Source organism: Lontra canadensis, unplaced genomic scaffold, assembly GCF_010015895.1.
Source record: "Lontra canadensis isolate GAN:19392208 unplaced genomic scaffold, GSC_riverotter_1.0 scaffold39, whole genome shotgun sequence".
Taxonomy (NCBI): domain Eukaryota; kingdom Metazoa; phylum Chordata; class Mammalia; order Carnivora; family Mustelidae; genus Lontra; species Lontra canadensis.
In genome coordinates, this window is record NW_022631033.1 from 13,777,538 (window position 1) to 13,798,708 (window position 21,171).

At 43.8% G+C, this 21,171-nt stretch overlaps 1 protein-coding gene across 5 annotated transcripts in view; it reads left to right on the plus strand.

Annotated features, from left to right (window-relative positions):
- WWC2 (WW and C2 domain containing 2) overlaps window positions 1-21,171 on the plus strand; it is a 202,057-nt gene that overhangs the window by 80,328 nt on the left and 100,558 nt on the right. For 4 of the 5 annotated variants that reach the window (XM_032869861.1, XM_032869862.1, XM_032869865.1 and 1 more), the window contains exon 2: window positions 14,488-14,597. In XM_032869861.1, coding sequence (XP_032725752.1) covers window positions 14,488-14,597 — 110 coding nt within the window. Of the gene's footprint in view, window positions 1-14,487; window positions 14,598-21,171 lie in introns of those variants that run through there. The other variant, XM_032869863.1, reaches the window with a different exon arrangement.

A 21,171-nucleotide genomic window follows, 5' to 3' on the forward strand; every position in this document is an offset into this window, starting at 1 on the left:
CTTTTTCTTCATCAAGAAAAAGAGTGGGTACACAGAAGGTGATGGGACTCCTGGACCTCAAAGCTTTCTTTGCAGGCGTCAGACATGGTTTCATTTGTGGCAGTGTGATCAGATGTGCCCAGGGTCTTCCCATTCTTGAAGACTGGTACTTTCGGGTCAGTCATAATGAGACGTCTTAATGCCAGGTTAGGGTCTGCTAATAGCATCATCCTAGCATCAGAAATTTGTTCAGTGCAATCTATCAGGAATGCAGGGGCCACAGCCAGAACAACCTACTTTTCTTGGAACATTTACCCAGGCAGTCTTGCCAGGGATCCAGGGAAACAACACAAGCTTCCCTTGATGAACAGTGTGATGTTAATTTGCTTTGTCTCTAAATGTAACGCTATCTGTAGGCGTAGATCATGAAAAAGTAAAAACCAGAGGATAGAAGTGAAGCCCCAGATACTTCCCCGCAAGTCACCAAGGCTTACTTCTTAAAAATCTCCAGCCTGGAAACTTTGTGACCCTTGGCATGGTAGCTGGAACCCAGCCCGGGCAGCCAAGCACTCCGTTCCGTGGCCCCCAGCTGCAGGGCTACAAACCCAGGAACTGCCCAGGTCAGGCAGTCGCTGGGGTCGCTGTCCCCTCGGGAGCCACCATCCTGTGTGCGTATGTGTAGACGTGCGGTGGGCGGCACCTTCTGAGGCCAGCTTTGAGCACCTGTTCCTGAGCAGAATTCTTGTCAGTATCTGCCCGAGGGCTCACTCAGGAAGGCTCAGTACAGCGTTGCTTTTAGATACAGTTCAACTGCCTATCGGTACCAGAGGTACCAGAAAGGCTAAATAAACCGTGGTCTAAACCTTCTATAAAAAATGAGAGAGCAACACGAAAGGTCCCAATTTCTGTCTTTGGATGAATGAGGGAAACTGCAGAATGACACATGCAGTGTATTATGTTAACGCTGCAGACCGTTTTCTAGCTATTTGCAGAGTCAGTTCTGGAAGGATACACACTACGTTGGTAATTGTGGGGACCCCCAAAGAGAGGGGTGCGGGGGTGGGGAGGAGAGGGGACCTTCAAAGGAGGGGAGGTGGAGGAAGCAAGCTGTGTGGGTTGAGGTGGTGTCTGGGGATTGAGCCTGAAGGATTTATGATGGATTGAGTAGGGGTTCTGGGGGTGAGGGAGAGGGACAGATCAAGCCTCTGGGTTGGGGTCATGGCATTTTCCAAGATGTGTAATCTGGAGGAGTGGTGTTAGGGGAAGGGTGGGGGGCGGATGGGTACAAGGGTTAGATTTTGTGTGAGTTCAACATTCAATGTGGTTATGAGCGCCCGCCCCCCCCCCACATAACCCCAGCACACACACACACACACACACACACACACACACACACACACTTATTAGGTAGATGTTGGCTGGGTGTACACTGTGTCTCCGAACAGAAGTGTGACTTAGCGATCACTCAGTTGTTTTCTCCAACATCTGTTGAGCACCAAGGGCCGTGCTACGTGCCTAGAGAAAAACCAGGAGGGACTCAGTGAATAGAATAGACAAGTCAACTGAAAAAAATGTGAATAGTATGAAAAATGACCAATTGGGGCGGGAAAAAATACTTCCCAAGCCAGAGCTCGTACCGAGCTCCATACGATGCTCTTAACTCATAAAACAGGGGCAGGATGGCTGGCCTGGCAAGACCGCACATTCCAAAGGCTCTTTTAAGGAAGCTGCATCTCCAAGGACAGCCGTAAGGTGAAACTGAGCTGGGAGAGAGTGGTGGATGAGAGGAGGGAAGGAGGGTGTCCAGGCACAGGGAGCTGCAGCCATAAAAGCCTGTTTCTGCTCCCTGTGCATCGGGCTGACTGGTTTTTCCTTTACTTTGCACGGACTTGGTTAGGTTTTTAGCAGTGGGTAGAGTAGACATCGGAAGTACAGATGTCCTGCCTCTGGGCAGTGAAGTCGTGTAGGATTGCCCCCCTTTGCCAGCTGACAAACATTAGGATTTCTGGTGTTAATGAGGTTGATAAGCTAATACCTTGTTGGTCTGAGCTGGCTTTTCTTTCTTCTCTATGTTCAGTATTTGTAGACCACTCTGCCGATAACTTGTGCCAACCATGTCGTGAAACGTGGCCCTTCACACTGAGCTTGAAGTGGGATCATTGTTTCTCTCCCAAAAGCTAACGTTTGTTTGCAGATGGTCACAGCAGCCTTATTCACACCAGCGGAAACAATCCCAAGGTCTATAAAGCAGTGAATGGCTAAGCAAAATGTGATATATCCATACAATAGGACTCTATTTTGCAATAAAAGGAACAAATTCTTGACACACACAACAATATGGATGTACCGCAAAATAACATTATGCTGAATAAAAAGCCAGACATCAGAAACCACAAGTTTTATGACTCCATTGTTCTGACATTCCAGAAAAGGCACATCTGTAGAGATAGAATGTAAATGAGTGGTTGCCTGGGGCAGGCAGTAGGGATGAGGGGTGACTGCGTCTAGGCACGGGGGATCTTTTCGGGTTGGTAGGAATGTGCTAAACTGAGATTGCATGGTGGTTTTAACTCTACACATTTACTTAAAATTTCTGATTTGCACACTTAAACCATGGGGAATTTTTATGGTATAGAAGTTAGACTTCAGTAATGCTGTTCAGCAACAACGAGGCTTGGGGTTATAAAATTCCAGCCTTAACTGTGACTGCTTCCTGTGGTCAGGATGGAGGGAGAGCAACCATCGTGACGGCATTTGGTGTCGTGGGGAAGAGGCCGTTCCCGTGTTGACTCTGCCAAGTGCGTTTCCTGGCCAGAGGATTCCTTCCCTTTTGACCAGTATGGGGTCCCTGGGACATCAGCTCAAGAACTGAGTGCTCCGGTCCCTGGAGAGGCTCGCGTAGTTCCCTCAGGAGGATTACTTGGTGTTCAAAGGAACCACCTCACTGGTGTGAAGTCAGTCGTTTTCTGATGGTACAAAAAGCAGATATACTCAAAGTTCATTGGTTTTCAAAGCAAACATTTCGCTCTCCCTGGGGAACACTTTCGTGCTGCACTTACATCCAGAGGACAGATGGCCCATCCCTGGTTATTTGTGGAAGAAGTGCTGGGGGACCAGAACCGTGCTTTCCCCCATCCTGTGTATCCCAGTGGGGGACAGAGGCCATCAGTAGAGATTTGGTGGTCTGGTGAACACATGAATGAAACGTTCCTTTGTCGGTAGTTTTATTATGACTTCTTGTGGGCAGGAGTGAAAAGAAGAGAGTGAAGTGGGGTTTTCCCCCTCTTCCAGTTGAAGTCCGTTGTCAGAGCCTTTCTTTCTGTTTTCTGCTTTTGTCCCATTAAATGTGGGTACATCCCAACGCCTTGCCTGGTGCACTCATCTCATCCATTATCTGATGTCCCTGTGGAAATTTCAGTCTGTATTTCACCTGCGTGTCCCTCTAGCACTCCACACGCCACATCTTGTAAAGGTAATTAATTCCTGATAATTTTGCTTACCCATGCTGCAGTGACCATGCTCAAACCACAGAACCAGAGACTTCCTCTCTTACTGCTCTCCTGTTGACTGAGTGCGTTGCTTCAAGAACACCCCCAGCCTTTCAGGATCCAGCTTTGGCTTTCAAGGACTCCTGCCTGGAGCCCCACATTTATAGGAGCCTTTTCTCTTCCCTGGCGTCCTCAGATGCTATTATTTCCCTCATGGCATCCTGTCTGCTGCCGCCGCATTGCTTTCCTCTCTCCCTGGTCGTTGCTTACTACTGGATGGTAAAATGGAAAACCGAGCAGTTTCAGCCCCTCTCCGTACCAGCGGCTCTCCCCCTGGGGCAGGCAGCGGGGAGGTGGGCCGAGGGCGGAGCCCTACCCTGAGGCTCTCATTTAGTGGTTTGAGGGGAGGAAGCTGGTAACTTGCATTTCTAGTAAGTTACAGTTGACCCTGACAGCTGCTGGTTTAGTCCATTCTGTTTCCTGCTGTTAGGTTCCCATTCCTCAATGAAAACTTGTCCCAATGATGGTTCTCCTTGCTGGGGTCTTCCATTGGCCTAGGACCGGATTTCCCAAGGAGGGTGTCCTAGAATGGGGACATCACATTAAGTACATTTTAGTCCTGTTAACTTTTCTATTGTAAGGAGAGAGTCACTCTGGTGCTGGTATGTCTTTAACACCTTTCTAATACTTAGTTGCCTTTTTAACAGAGCCAGCTGTAAGCTTCACATCTGTGTGAGGAATTCTCTGGAATGTATCCCATGATCTTGTTTTATTTGTATTTATTTTTCAGTGGCAAGAGTTAAAGGACTGTAGTTTGAAACACCGGATATAGGGATGGAACCCAGAAGTCATAAAGAATTCTTGTGTATCTTCTGTGGGTTTCATACTTTAGTTTCACTTATCACATGTAATTCTTTTGACTTACCTGGAATTAATACAGTTGGAAGGAAGATATAGGAGCTAGCTTTTTTCCCCTGTCAATCCAGTTTTGCAAGACTTTTCTTCTTCTCTCATTATTTTTTAGAGAGGTGGGAGGGGCAGAGAAAAGAGGGCGACAGAGAACCCCAAGCAGATTCCCTGCTGAGCACGCAGCCTGTCTTGGGGTTCAGTCTCACAACCCCGAGATCATGACCTGAGCCAGAATCAAGAGTTGGACATCTAACCGACTGAGCCACCCAGATGCCCCTCCCACTACGTTTAAATAATCAATTCTTTTTCTTACCCTAAACAAAGTTCATGGACTAGTAATATCCTCGGAAAAGAAAATATTTGCATCCTCACAAAGAATTAATGCCAACACGTATTACAAGTTGCTACAAATCAGTATGGAGGGCAGACAGCACACTTTTAAAAAGGACAAAAGGAAGCAAGTAAACATACGGAAAAGTTACACACCTTATGTAGTAATTGTTAGATTTCCCCTCTCCCCAGGACTGTATCAGGTGTGGTAGAACGTGGGTAATGGGCGCTCATTACCATTGTGGAGGAGAGTATTTTAAAAATTTAAATTTAAATTTATATTTGAAAAATTTAAATGCTGGGGCGCCTGGGTGGCTCAGTAGGTTGGGCCTCTGCCTTCAGCTTGGGTCATGATCTCAGGGTCCTGGGCTCAAGCCCCGCATCAGGCTCTCTGCTCAGCTGGGAGCCTGCTTCCCCCTCGCTCTCTGCCTGCCTCTCTGCCTACTCTTTCTCTCTCTCTCTGTCAAATAAATAAGTAAAATCTTAAAAATTTTAAATGCTAATATGTCTTTTAAGATCTCTCTAATATATATTGATGTTTTGAAGTTTTAAAAATACGTATATCCTTTGACTCACTGCCAGGAATTCATTCTAAAAAATAATTACACTGCTGAAAATATTTGCAAGCATGTACACGGAAACATTTCTCTTGAAGGAAGATGAAACTAATGTCTGTTAATTGATGATTTGTCAAATAATGGGCTGTAATCCATTCCATGTATGTAGATATTAAAATATTGAAGTAAACGTGTAGTCAGAACTTTCTAACTTGTAAACGTGTAGTTATGCTCACTGGAATATTTCTAACTTGTCTTGCAAACTAAATAAAGTCATAGAAAATGCACATAGCATGAGCCTAATCATACGTTTTGTCATAGCATGTGAATTTTTAGATAGACTGAAAAGATACCAAAGTGTGGGAATATATATCTTTCTGTAGGGAAATGAAGGCAGGACTTTACAAATAGTTTATTCTATTTTATATATTTTTTGTAATGAGAATGTATTACTTGTGCTTTTTAAGGCAAGGCTCAAAAATATAGTGTATAGTTAATTTAATATTCCGATCTTATAAAAATGTGCATAATATCATATGTGCTTCAGTATACGGGTATATATGTTTATTTAAGAAAAACGTAGCCTGGAGTGAACCACACTGTGAACTAGGGTTTTTCCCTATGTAATAAGGGTTATAGGGATTAAAAAATATCTTCCCAGTTCCTTAGATTTTGACAAAAGTAGTACAGGATCATTTTAATCATTGAGTCAGCCTCTTTAAGAAAGAGCTTGAATACAGTAAGCTTGTAGCTGTCCAGAGGGGTGTGCTGTAGGTTAGTTCTTTGTTATTCTGGCTGGAGCACTGTCTCCTGAGTGAACCCCCCCAGTATCTTCCATTCCTGGTCCTTGAATAGCTCTTACCTGTGATGGCGGCCATAATGCTCGTGCTCTTCAAGTTGTAGGTAGGAGGATGAGGCACTCTTGGTGGGTTTGTTTGGATAATAATCTGTTAAGCCCTCTTCCTCTCACCAGCATTCCTCTCTTCTTTACTGGCATATCTACTTAAATTCTCAAACTCTTTTCCAAAACCAAATAATCCAATGGGCAAACATTTCTTGGCACTTAGGAGAGAAAAGAGGTTCAGGTTAAAGTGTTTGCTGACCACTCTGTTTTAGTCTGTGGGGGAAAATACTTTTAAAAAATGGGTGAATTATTGTAACACCTGCGATAAATTCTTTCACCTCTCTGTAACTAAGAATCTGTTTTCTGTTTAGCTATTCATTTATGATACATAATGTAATTATAATACACCAAAGTAAGTTATAGGACCAGACATTTTCGTGTAGTTATCAAGAGATTTTTCTCCTTTCTTGTCCCACTGTCTTTATTATCAACGATTCATTAATATATTTATCAGTGATCACCTAAATATTAACCTTCATCCTATTCTTTTAATAAATGCATTTACTATTACATTTATGTAAATTGAAAATTTTAAAAATAGTAGCAGTCCTTCCATAATTGTTTTCACTACTGTCTTTGTTTCTAATCTGCGTCCGTTCAGTTGACGCGGATTCTGACCTGACGAAGTAGGTATTTTGCTAACTTTGGAGAGAGTAGAATGGGCCCTGCCTTGGAGAAGCTGGGAGGCTTTGGGGGAGACAGTGGCTAGTAAGAGGCCTTAGGTAGCCGCTCAGTCTTTGGAGGGGTGGTCCTGTGGGACAGGATTCAGGGAATACTGGGTAAGAATAGCATTCCTAGGTTAAATGGAATCAACTTTTTAATGGTTTTCTAATACTGTCAAATTGTTTCTTAAAAGAATTGTATCAAGTTACAGAATTATGAATAACAGAGGAAAGTAACTGATTCTCCACATCCTCACCGGAACTGAGTTTCATTAGGAAAACAAAGCAAAACAAGACAAAACGAAAACTCGATACCCTAACAGGCTTAAAATTAAGCCTCATTATTGTTTTATTTGGCATTTCTTTTTTATTAGTGAAGTTGCGCATTTTCACATATTTTTATTATTTAACTTCCTCTTGTGAAGAGATCTTACTCACTTGGAGTCTTGGCATTGTGAGGACTCGTTACTGTTTTTTCAGAATTGTTTATTGAGGTGAAATTCACATACCGCGGAACGAGCCACTTTAAAGTGTCATTTCCTGCCCTCACACTGTTGTGCAAGCACCGTCTCTGTCTGGTTCTGAACCATTTCTCTCCTTCCAAAATCCTCCTCCAGCAGCTTCCCCCATTCACCCCTTCCCTAGCTCCTGACAGCCACCCCTCTAACTCTCCATCTTTCTGGGTTTATTTATGCTGGATATTTCGTATGGGAGGTTATCATACCCTGTGTGATCTGCGGGATCTGGCTTTACTTAGCCTAATGTTTGGAAGGTCCTCGCATTGTAGCGCTGTAGCCACACTATTCCTTTCCGTGGCTGGCTGATACTGCATTGCGTGTAGATGTCACACGCGCTCTGTCCGTTCATTCATAGGTGGACATTTGAGGTGCCTCACTTTTTGGCTCCTGTAGACAGTGCTGCTGTGACCATGAATGGGCTTGCAGTGGCTTGGGTACATGTTTCCAGTTCTTTGGGGGCATAGACCCAGGAGCAGGAGTATGGGGTCATACAGTAATTCTGTGTTTAACTTTTGAGGACCTGCCAAACTGTTTCCTACAGAGGCTGCGCCATTTCACCTTCCCACGGACAATGTACAGGCTTCCCCTTTTTCCACATCTGTGTCAACGCTTGTTACTTTTCATATTGGGGGTGCTGGTGGTCTAATTATAGCCATCCTGGTGGGTATGAACTGGGACCTCATTATGCTCTTCATTTGCATTTTCCTGTTGACTAATGATGTTGAGTATTTATTACTATTCTGTATGTGGGTGAGAATAGGAAAGAAAAAGAAAACCTTGGTTTTCAAGAACTTATTTTAAAAATTTGTAAGTGTTTTTGAGGGGAAAAAAAGTTTACTTAAAATTATATGAAACGACTTCAGTAAGAATTATTAAGCCATTAATTTTGTCCAAACATTACATAAACATAGTTTTCATCATATAGGTATTTTTGAAGCCAAAGGCTTCTGCCTCCAGTTTCTTTTTTTTTTTTTTTAAAGATTTTATTTATTTATTTGACAGACAGAGATCACAAGTAAGCAGAGAGGCAGGCAGAGAGAGAGGAGGAAGCAGGCTCCCTGCAGAGCAGAGAGCCCGATGTGGGGCTCAATCCCAGGACCCTGGGATCATGACCCGAGCCGAAGGCAGAGGCTTTAACCCACTGAGCCACCCAGGCGCCCCCTCCAGTTTCATTTTTAAATTGAGTTTGTTTTCATTTCTCCATCGCCTGGGTGGATTAGGGCTGTGATTAGTGGTTTAACTAGGGGTTCTCAGGGTATGGTCCAGGGGCCACAGTGCCCGCATCACTTGGGATCTTGTTAGAAATACAGGTTCCCCACCTTGATCTGCTGGGGCAGAAACTGGGGATGGGCTCAGCAATAGTTTTTTTGTTTTGTTTTGTTTTGTTTTGTTTTGTTTTGTTTAGGATTTTATTTATTTTTGGGGCAGAGATAGTGTTAGCGCACAAACATGGGGCAGAGAGAGAACCAGGTTCCCCTCTGAGCAGAGATCCCAATGCAGGGCTCGGTCCTGGGATCATGACCAGAGCTGAAGGCAGCCCCTTAACCAACTGAGCCACCCAGGTGCCCCCCAGGGATCTGTTTTAATAAGCCTTTTAGACAAGTTGTATGTACATGTAGGTTTGGGAGCCACACTCGAAACCAGCATTTCTAAGCTGATACTCACGTTAAAGAGCTCCTGTGGGAAATTCAGTCCACGATTTTGGCCTTACAGATACCAACTTTTTTTTTTTTTAGTTAAAATAGGCAAACAATATAAACAATTAAGTCAAATCATTTTATAACGTCCTGTTTCAGAATTGCGTGTATATAATATTACTTAGGAATTGCAATTCGGTCTACAAATCCTATCAAAAAGATAAGTGTTTTTAAAAAGCAACTTTTGCTCATTGGTCAAATTGTCAAAGAACGCAGGAGTCGTGTGTCCCTGATATGTCTCTTTCCCTCTCTCTGTGATTGTACTTGATGTCCTTCTACTTAGGAGCCTCTGTTGCGAAGGTGGGCAGCGTGAAGGCCTGTGTCGTGGGGCGCGTGGCCTTTGCCGGCCACAGGAGCCCCTCGGGCCATATAGACGGCCCCAGCATACCCCTCTGCCCAGCAATGCTGCCTTGGCATCATGACCCCTCCCTTCTCCCTCCAGAATTTTTGAAAGGGCCCTCTTTCTTGCTGCATCTTCCAGAAACTGGTGGTGAGTCACATCTGTATCAGGAGCTAAACGCACACTTTAGAGAACAATGCCAGCCTCACCCGGGATCATCAGCCCAGTGGCTGGAAAGTACAGATGGTGACTAGAAAGAGGTACGTGTTACCCAGTCCCGTGCTTACCGGATTAGAGTTTAAGTTTCTGTCCTGCATGGGCTGTTCAAATGGCAGTAATACTTTTATGTACTTCGCAGAGGTTTATGAGGATGTAAAGCACACATTTATACATGATAAACAGGGAATGTTTTGTATTTTTACTATAATTACTACATGTAAAAGTTGACTTCTAGAAGAGTGTAAGCATTGACATTTTTGCAAATAATACAAATAATACAGAAGGGAGAAGATTTGAGGAAAGTTTTTAATATTTTTTTTTAGGGTGGAGGGATTGAGTAGATTTATAGGCTGAGGGAAAAAAATGAACGATACAAGAGGATGTTCATACTTGACACTAACTGATGGGATGTGATTGCAAAGCAGGGAGATTGGGTGGGATTACAGACAGGAGATTGGCAGGCTTTTGAGTAGAGAAAGGGTATGAGCAACGGTGAGGGCAACCAGGCATTTGGGTTCAAGGAGAGCAGGTTTGGGAAACAAGACTGTTGTGTTCAAATATTTGAAAACCCATCATGCAGAAGAAAGATTGTGCTAGTTCTCTTTGCCACCTAGGGAGGAAACGAGCACCAGTGGGTAAAAGTTCGAGGGAGACCAGATCTCTGGCCACCACAGAAAAGAGCTCTCTGAGAGCCCAAGCAGGTACAAAGATGACATGAACTTGGCCTGGAGAAATGGTCAGGCTCCGCAGCTAAGACACACTGGGTGAGCCATTTACATCATGGCATCCAGGCTCCTCCTTGACCTGGTGTACTGGGCTCAGGACCGTCCCTGTCTGGCAGTCCTCCTGTCTAATATGGCTTGTTTTGAAGAATTTAAGCCAATTTCCTCAAAGATACGAAGTTAACCTCATCACCCTCCTCTGAAGTGGTCTGTACTTCTCCTAAGAGCTGTTTTCTTCTTGCTGCCACCACTCACCCTTTTCTGGGATTTCCCCCTTTCTGTCCCTTTGCTGCTTGCCCTGACTCTAGCGATAGAAACAGATAGATGTGCTGAGGGGCCTAATTAACATCATTACAAATTAATATTCTGTCAGGCCTCTAGAAAGATTCCTGGTGTTTTACCCTCCTTTTAAACTTTAGATTGTGAAACGCCTCCTTCCTTCCTGTTGCAGAGCAAGTTCAGCGGTGTCCGTGTGGGCAGATCCTGTAGTAATCCTGGACAGCTCGCAGTGTGGACTCTGCTTTGACTTAGCCCGACAGTGACAGTGGCAGGTGCCACAAAGCAAATGAGATGCAACGTAGGGGGCTTGGGGGGTAGAAAAAGAATAAATGAAACAAGATGGGATGGGGAGGGAGACAAACCATAAGAGATTCTTAATCCCACAAAACAAACTGAGGGTTGCCGGGGGAGGGGGGTAGGGATAGGGTGGTTGGGTTATGGACATTGGGGAGGGTATGTGCTATTGTTGAATGCTATGAAATGTGTACATCTGATGATTCACAGACCTGTACCCCTGGGGCAAATAATACATTATATGATAATAAAAAAATAAAATAAATAAAATAACTGGGAAGACCTTTCACTTTCACGGTAAACTATACATTTGGGGGACTTGAACTGTGGCAAGAGTTTTATTAACCCGAGAATGACTTTTTCTGTGAAGAGCCTTTTCTTTCAGTGCAATTAGTACAAACTCAGTGCTTGGGGGTTTGTGCACACACATACGGCATCCACTGTCACATAACTGCGAAGAGTAAATCTGTCTGTGTGTGGCAGGTGTCTCGTGTCACAGGACAGGTATCCGCGATTGACAGTAAGCCCTAAATGACATCGTGTGGAAGGATGATGCAGTGCCCTCAGAGAGAGGAAACACTGTGCCAAATTCAAATTTTGTGTGTGAGCATTGGCAAAGCGCTGTAGTAAATTCGCATTTTCTTCACATTAGTCACGGTACAAAAGAAGGCGGTTTCTAAAGCAAAGAGTAATCTCTGGAATTTAGCATAAAGTCTCTCGTTAGTTTCAGGCTTTTTGCATGATGTTGCTCCTTTGTGGGGAACCAACAGAAAGCAAACTCCATCCATATTCACTTCCTCAACGTCAAAGGAAGATGGACTGTTTCAGAGATTCCGTGTGGAAAGCAAGAGGAAGAAATTGGAAACTAATCAACATTTCTGCTTACTGTATTTATTCTAAGTCATACTGTTGCTAATTTTGGAGTGCATCTGTTAACTTCTTTTTGTTTTATGTTCATTCTTAGTATGTCATCGTAATATGTTCCCGTTATCAGGATAGCAGCAGAATTGAGTGGTTAATTCTGTTTGGTATCCGAGACTGTTATTCTATTTATATCTTGTAATTTGGACCAGAATTAAATTCTAACATTTAGAAATTTATACATATGTATTTAATGGTTTTACTTTTTGATGGAGTGCGGAGAAAAGATAGGTACTTATCCAGGTACAGAAAACAAAGCATCTAATTGATTTTTGAAGTAACACCGCAAAGAAATTTTTGCATGAAAATTTCCAGGAATGGAAACGTCTGAATTTTTTTAACTGAGTTCATAATTACATGTATACTTATACATGTAATTCTAGTCTTAGAACAGTGACAGTTAATAAAATGCTTATCATCTGAGCAATTAATAGGAAAACTGGATTATTTCCAAGTGTAGTCAAATTACCATAATTTGCAATCATAACCCATGTTCTGAAGCTTTTGTGACTTCTCATTCTTAGAGTAATAAAGGTATTCCTGTCATACTCAGGCTGAAGCATGCTGATTTGGTCCCAGGATAACACTTGTGTAATACCACTCTTTTATCATTTGAACTTACAAATCTTACTCATTTCTTCAGGATGCACGTGCATTTTAGACAGCACTGATAAAGGAGTGAGGGAAAGAGAACAGAATGCAATGCAAGGTAACCTGGCGCAGGGGCTTTGTCTAATAATCAGCTTTTTCAGCAGGGTCAGAGGTCAGTCTTCTAGACAGTGTGTAAAGACAAGGCCACTTCCTATGGTAAGGGGAGTTTTTGATACATTATCTAATTCCTTTGTCAGTTTTCCTGGGCAGTTTATGATTTAAGATGGGATTTAAGCACAACCGAGAGCGTGGGTTTTTTAGGACTTGGATTGGGTTCAAATTGACTCCAGGTTTGTGAAAGTAAATCTGACAAGTTGCTGGTTAGTGGGTGCGTTGCCTAATGTGTCTGAGGCTCATATCACTCACCTGACCTATATTGAAGCCCGACCATTCACCGAGCGTGATCCTGTTTTATTCTCACGTAAACTTCACAGTCGGCACCCCCCCTCCCCCCGAATAGATTGGGAAATGGGTTTTTAAGGTGAATAACAACCTGTTCTAGGCTGGACAGCAGGAGAATGGTAGACAAGGGACAAGGGATGGAACACAGGTCTCTGATGGCAGATTGCAAGCTCTTACCTTCTGAGCCACTGGTTCCCAAATTCTCTGTAATTACCCGGAGAGCTTGATTCATCATGCATTGCTGGGCCTTTGAGTTTCAGATTCTGTAGGCCCCTTGTAGGGCCCAGGAATTGTTATTTCTAACCAGCCTGGATGTTGATGCTGCTGGTCATGAGGACCGCACGTTGAGAACTACTGCCTGCTCCCTCCTCTGGAAAACAAATAAGAGAATTCAGGGGTTGTGCTCGTATTGATAATCTCTGACATCTGTTGACTAGTTACCACGTCCTTGACACTGTTCTAAGTTAATTCCTCTTTAATCTCAAATTAATCTTAGGAGACAGTTAAATCGCAAGGAAAGGGTAAGGGGGTGTGATCACCACTGCCAAGTGGCGTAGACAGAAGCTCCCAGTGAGGCGGTGTCCTAGTGCCTTGGGGTCAGAGCTGCTTCTCCTCATGCTGACTTCCATCAGCCGAACTGGTTTCCAAGGCCAGTGTCCCTGGAGCTATCGGCAGAAGCAGATTTCAGGCTCTGGGAACATTGAGAGAAAAGGAGACGCTCCTTTCTTTTGACCCACTGTGTTTTATGTCCTTGGAGGGGGCTGTTGAAGGCGAGGCCTGGGAGGAAAGGGTTTCCCTCCTTTTCATGTTGTCCTCACAGCATTCTGAAGGGCGGGTGACATAGTTGGTCATTCTGAGGAAGGATGAGATTCTGGAAACGAGCTGTATTTCAGTTGAACTCTGACACTGTGGATACCCATTAGCATGGAAAAACAGGATTCCAGATGGTTCTGTACATAGGAACCCTGTCAGCAGTGGGGCCTGTGTGCTGAAGAGAAAGCCTGAGGCAGCTTCAAAAGGTCACAGCACCTTGATACATCAGTAGTCTGTGTGTCTGGTTCCATGAAAAATTGTGTCAAGTAACGGGTACGTGTAAGATACCTACAAAAATAAAACGTACTTGTCCCACCGGTCATAGTGGACCTCATGGTCCAAGTGAGTGTTCATTTCATTTGTACAAGAGCGTCTAAATCCGGAATAAGCATAGCCTGATACGGATCTCTTCTTAGACTTGCTGGCGTGAGAATTTCCATGAGGCGAGAATTTGAATCCAGGGACGAATTCTTCTTGGTCGTGGGAGAGCCATTTAGCTGGAGAGCTAGCGCGGGGTGCCAGGCCTCCTTACTGTTGGCTTGGACTTGTCTCTGATTTAAAATGACCTTAGAACTTTGCAAAGGGTATTAGGACTTACTGTTATTTTTTTGAATATTCATCTTTGTATTTGATCCTTGTTTTTTTCCATTAAGGTTTTATACACAGCAGCACAGACTCTAGACACAAGAACAAAAGGGAAATACTACCTAGACTCGTCTTCTTTGTGGTTACGGTACTGAATTTTGACCTAATGTGGCTTGATGGAAAGAATCACCCATGCATTTATTCTGGTCTGTCGTAGGTTAACGAAGCCCTTGTCGTTCGCGGACTGTGTTGGGGATGAGCTGCCGTGGGGCTGGGAAGCAGGCTTTGACCCACAGATTGGCGTCTACTACATCGATCACGTCAACAGTAAGTTTCTCTTTTTTATAAAAGCGATCCCCTCCCCAGATCTCGAGTCTGACAAAAACATAAACACTTTATACAGTGAACTTCTTTATTTTGAGCCCCACTTTCTCAGTGACTAATATTGCCTGAAATGCCTGTTGTGGAATTTGGGGCCTGCATGTATGTTGGGCTTATGGGGGCAGAGACAGAGAAACGAATCTGTCTGTGTGTCCGTCTGCCTGGTAGGGGGTGAGTGTTCTGGAGGCACAAAAAGCCCGTATTAATAACAGTGGTCTCTTAGAAACTAAGGATGTTAAATATATACATGTAAATATAAATATACACATATGTATATCTCTATATATGTTTATGTGTAAAATCTGCTCACAGTACTTTTATCAAATTTGAGAAAATATCCTTCCACTGATTGTCAGAGTCTGTTTTTTATCTGTGCAAATACTCACTTCCCAGGATGACTGGGAAGGGTTCCGGAACTGATGGAACCAGGGCACACAGGCCTGACATCTACAGAGGCTGAAGGCATGGGGGGCATGCTGAGTTGGGGGAGGAGGCTTTGAGCCCCCTGGCGATCTGCTGGGAGGCTCTAGTCCCAGTATGGTGGGGACGCAGGACTTGCTGCCAGCGGTGGAGGGGCTCTGCGGGGGAGACCATTGAGAGTGGAGAGTAAAGTGTTCTCCGCCAATGAGCGGCAGCCAGGGAGCCAGACAAGAGGACAGTTGGGGTGCCTGGCATGGTGGCTGTTTGTTGCAGGCAGCATGGGGAGTGGCTGTAAAGCCGTCCCATTCTCACACGTAGATGGGATGGAGGGGTCGGAGGAGCAAGGACTTGGAAGAATTAAATCAGTTTTTCAGCGAATGCAGATAGCTCCTAATCTGTGGTAGGAGAACATCGGTGTGTAGAGTTGGAACTAGCGTTTATGCACACATTAGTTCAACATAACAAGAAGTAATAGCTTCTATAAGCTTTACTGGTTTGTAGCATGCGATTAGAAGAAATGTGACTTTTGTGGAGAGATATCTCTCCCCGAAAGCTTGTCCAGATTCCCTGAAGAATTCATCATTGTGGGTTTTATAGCTTTCATTTTCATATTTTTTAGTAAACCTCTCTTAATTGTATTGTTATTTGTGGGTTTTATTGCTTATCAATGATTGACATCCAAATATTTTTATGTTATAGTGGAAGGGACAACTTTTGGTAAAATTCAGTTCATTTTGAACAGTTGTAACTCCTAATGTCATTGCAGATAAATAATTCAATGGAATATCCTGGAATGTGTAACTGTTTAAACTCACTTTCATGCAAGTTTAGCTTTCTTTCCTTAAATAATATTTGCAGAAGCAGAAGCAAACTTCCCCGTCCTGGTTCGACAGAACTAAGCTCTCATGGCACCAAAACGAGAAGCCATTTTAATTCCCTCAGTTTCCATCTGGCTACCTGCAGACTCTTGGGTTCCTAAAGCCACCTGTCGGACTTTCCTTTCGATCTCAGTGGTAGAGGGCTTCTCCTGGACCCCAAACCTGACAGCCCTCTGAATAACTTTTTTAAAAAATTTAAAAAAAAAATTTATGGGGGCACCTGGGTGGCTCAGTTGTTAGGCGTCTGCGTTCAGCTCAAATCATGATCTCAGGGCCCTGGGATCGAGCCCCGCCTTGGGCAGGAAGCCTGCTTCTCCCTCTCCCACTCCCCTTGCTTGTGTTCTCTCTCTCTGCCTAATAGATAAATAAATAAACTTAAAAAAAAAAAAGAGTCTGTAAAAAATAAAAAAGATTTTATGTATTTATTTGAGAGAGATGGCAAGAGAGCCCACGAGTGGGGAGCATCTGGGGAAACCAGACTTGCCACGGAGCAGGGAGCCCAATGCAGGGCTCAATCCCAGGACCCTGGGATCATAACCTGATCTGAAGGCAGACGCCTAACAGACTGAGCCACCCAGGCACCCCTCTTAATAACTTTTATGTCCCATTCTCCTCTTTCATTTCTTTACCCATCATTTTCTGGTTTTAAAAATTTCTCCCACCATTTCTTTATCTAGCGGTTCTTTTGTCTTCCTCTTTAAACCCTGGCAACTCTCACAATGAAACCAAACCAGAGCTACCGAAAGACACAAATAACAGCTCTCTCCGCCCAGCCTCACTCATTGAACTCAAAACGGTCATTCAGCCCAAACCCCCACCAGTTGTGGCCCCCTCCGTCCCCCTCGCCCGGGAAGCTTGCGTGAACTGCGCTGTGGACCCTGTTCTCTGTCTCGTCACAGAGTTCACCTGAGACCCCACTGGGGTCACATCCAGACGACACCGGGTCTCCTCTTCCTTTATCTGACAGAGGACCTGGCTGCCAGGGGTTATTTCCTTTTGTTCTCTACTCCTTTGGATTTCATGATACCTTCTGTTGGAATTTTTTTTTTTTTTTTTAAACATACCTGGTGGCTCTTGCCCTCTTTCCTTTTGCCTGTCCCTGGTGTCGAGATTTCTGGAGTTGCCTTCTGTCTGCAGCCCACGGATCCCGTGGGTTGTGACCTCAGCTACTCCCTGAGGCCAGTGGCTGCCACATGTGTCTCGTAAGTCTTGTCTAGGGTCCCAGGTGCACGCAGCTGATTCTTTCGAGGCAGCTCTTTCCATCCTGCCCCCACAGGCCCCCACTAGCGTGCCCTCCTCTGGCCTGTCCAGGTACTGGGAGACATTGTCCCTGTGCCGTGTAGTTCCTTGGGTTTCTGCCTCCCTTTGTGACAATAGGTTCCAGCCCCAAACACTCTCTGCCCAGGCCTCTTGGCTTCCCACAGGCCACCTCGGGTGTCCAGTCCTCCACCGGGTCCCCGCCCCCATTCCGAATAAGGTGCCCTGTCCAGGTATTTCTGTAGTGCCAGGCACTTAGGGATCTTTAAAAAGCATTTGTCACATTGCATTTAAATAATTTATTTGTATGTTTTCCCCCCAAATGGTGAGCTTCTTGTGGACAGTGACCGTATCTTCATTTCTTTAACCTTGGCTACCTCGTATTGTGATAAACTCTTAAATGTTAGAAGGACGGAAGAGCTTTATTGTTTAACTCACACATTGAAAGCTTTCTGTTTGTTTTTGAAGAAAGTAAAGTTCAAGTATAAATTATGCTTCACAGCGTACCCTTCTGAATATTTAAAAACTTAATTATTTAGAATACAGGTTTTTAAGTCTCCCATTTTGCTTTACTGCAATAATGGTATCCCAGTGGCCTGATGGATTTACTGTGCCCTAAAGTGCCCAAATTCCCCACAGCAAGTAGTTTTCCCACTAAGAAGGATCTGGTCCATTATCTCATTAATCTTAAAGACATTGCTGTGAAGTAGTTTTGGGGAACAAATGGTATTATCTTCTCATAACAGCTGGTCTCCACATATGTTGTCTTGACATTGTATAGTTTCAGCATTATTTTATCTTTATTTACCAAAAAAACAAAAAAAAAGAAAGAAAAAAAGAAGGCAAGCCTGTTTGGCTGTTTAATACCATTTCTGTGTAACACTATTAAATACCTAGAAGTATAATATAAGTCATATAGTTGTCACTTTGACCTTGACAATGAGTATTTTCCACCTTAAGTGTTTTACGATAGAATTCTTTAGTGGGGGTGTAGATAATGGGGGGGATATTTGTAACTAAAAGTGAATTATGAAGTATTGTTTATAAAGTTTTGATCTTATCACCATAAGCAGAAATTAATCACTTTTTGGGTAGCTCTAGAGTTCTACCTTAATTTTTCCTTTTTTCTTTTGGTAATGGAGGTCTCATTTACGTAAAAGAAAATGCATAGCTTTTAAGTATGCATTTCAGTGAATTGTGGCAAATGTAAAAATCTTCTGTAACTGCCCCTCTGGTCAAGACGCAGAATAATCTCATCCCCCCAGTAAGTTCTTTCCTGTCCCCTTCTAGTCCCACCTCCCCCACTGCTACAGTTCTCATTTCTGTCACAGTGGCTTCATTTTGCCTGTTCTAGAATTTTGTATAAACTGAGTACATTCAATTCTGTGGATGGAATCTTTCACTCGGCTTATTTTTAAAGGAACAGCCTGTCGATACCGCATCGTGGATGAGTATTCATAGTACCTTTAGCTTGACAAAGAACCCGTATCCACATCATTTAAAGAGCTCCTGAAAATCAACATTAAGAAGACAAACAACCCAATTTAAAAAGGGTCAACCACCTTAGAGACTTCCTCAGCTCTCTTCTCTGTCATCTTGCCCCCTGATCTCTGACTCCCCTGGAGCCTCTTCCTGGTATTCTAGCAAGTACGATGAGGCTTTAGCCTTGCCGCACACCATCGAATGCTCCTCGGGACTGCCTGTGTCTCAGGTGGAGCCGAGAGCTCAGGAGGCTGCGGTGTGGGCTGCCGCCGCTCCACCAACCTCCCACCGTTGTTGCCCGCCATGGGGCTGCAGCTCATTCCCAGGCTTCTCTGGGATGGTTACAGGTGCCCCCTCAGTCCTCTGACAAGAGAGAGTGGGTTTTGTCTTGGAGTTTTTTTCATCGCACCCATTTGCAGTACCCATGGATATGGGAAATATAAGAGATAAGGGAGGTGTGACACAACAATGAGCTAGGACTTACTGCCGTACGGTTGTTCTGTGAGTCCCCAACTTCCTTCCACAGTCCTCCTTGCTCTACCTTAACTGTGCAGCGTCTTCCTTTGATTGTTTTATGTGTGCTGTCCTTGGTGGTGGTGGTGGTTCAGTTTCTCTTTGCTGTCCTTGGTTTTTATCTGTAATCAGTGAGAGAGATTGGATAGCGCACACTTACTCCATATTACCCACACCGAACTCCTCTGTATTAGTTTTGAAGTGCCTCATGTTGTGTTTAAATTTGATGAAAATTTCTCAAGTGTGTGTAATATTTCACATGGAGCCGTTTCCTTTGGAAGAAGGGACATAAATTTGGGGCCCTCCTACTTCATCTCTGTCATATTTCATCCTTTATATTTACCTACGAGGATAAACTATGAAAATATAAAGAAGATTTTTAAACACGTAAAATATCCGAGTAAAACCTATGATGGCGGAAATGATACTGATTTTTAGTAAGTGTAACTGACACTCACTAGTGAGTGTAACTGACAGTTGTCAGTATCATGAATCTGTGTAATGATCTACATGTTTCATATAGTTGTCACTTCAGAGGTCTAGTCCCAGTCCCAGTTGTCCCTTTCTTCCACCTAGATGGAAGGGGATGAAGATAATAGTGCCTTTCTTCTTGTGCCTGGAACCTTCCTTCCTTCCTGTAGACTGCTCCTTCTCTCTCCCCTCATTTGCTGTATCTACAGTCCCCACATCTTGTCATTCTCAAAGACAGGACCTCACCCTCATCCCCCAGCACTCTGCCCTCCATCTACAGCACTATTCCGCTTTGCCATTACAAAATGGGGTTCTTCTGTTTTCCCTTTGACTTTATTATTTTTTGATACGTTATGGTCCTCATGACTCCTACATCGAAAAATGTAGAATCATTTTGTCAGTTCTTACAGATTGTTTTATCTATACCGTAATATCAGATTTGCTCCTTTAGCCACTTGTCTGCTATCATTTTCCTAATTCAGAGCCTCATTACCTCGTGTCTTTTGTTTCTTTCCCTTAAAAAAAAAAAAAACACTATAAAAGTAATACATGTGTGTAGGAAAAAAGTAGAAAATGTAGATAAATAAAAGGAAGGAAAAATATTATCTGTATTCCCACAGCCCAAAGAGAACGAAGTATTCCAAGCCTCTTCCAAACTTTTTCATATTGATACATACAGACACACACACACTCAGAGTTTTAAATACATTTTTATGTCTCAAGTGTGATTATAGTATATATATGATTTTATAAGCTTTTTTCACTTAACATTTAATCTGTTATCAAAAAACTTTCTGCACAATCATATTGACTCTTCTGTAGAGTTAGTAGAGTTATGTAGAGACAGTAGAACCTCACATTTCTGTCAGATAATGTCCCTCAAATACACCTAAGATCCTTTCTTGGCCTTGCCTAGAACCTTCGTGGCACACCATCGCGTGCAAAATGAGTTTCATGTTTATTAACCTGGTGTTCAAGAAACCGCGGGCCCGTCCCTGTTGGAGTAGTGGGGAAGAAATGACACAGTATAGCAGAGTGTGGGAAGAAGCGCTGCTGGGCGGGCAGAGCAAGCGACAACAAGTACAAGTGTCCTCTCCGTTCTGAAGGGTGTAGCCATGGCTGCTAGAGGCAGTGCTTTGAGCTGATACCCGAAGAATGACTGAGTTAACCAGGCCTGGAGAGGAAGGGGCTGGGGTTGGGCTTGGGGGTTGGGAAAAGGCCACCTTCCTGGAAGAAGAGAGAGCATGCCTTCAAGCCAAAGGTCTGGAGAGGCCACAGAACGAAGGGTTGTTGAAAGAAATTCGGTGCCGCTGAAGGCTGCTGTGTGTATTGTGGAGGTCTGGTGGGGGGGTGGTTAGTATCTGGAAAAGTAAAGCACTGGGTCCTGAGGGGCCATTGTCTGGAACCTTCTAGAGCCCTGTTCCATCACTGCCTTTCTGTGGAACCTTCCTTTTTTAGCCGGAGAAAACCCAGTGTCTAAACTGCCCTGGCTCTTAGCC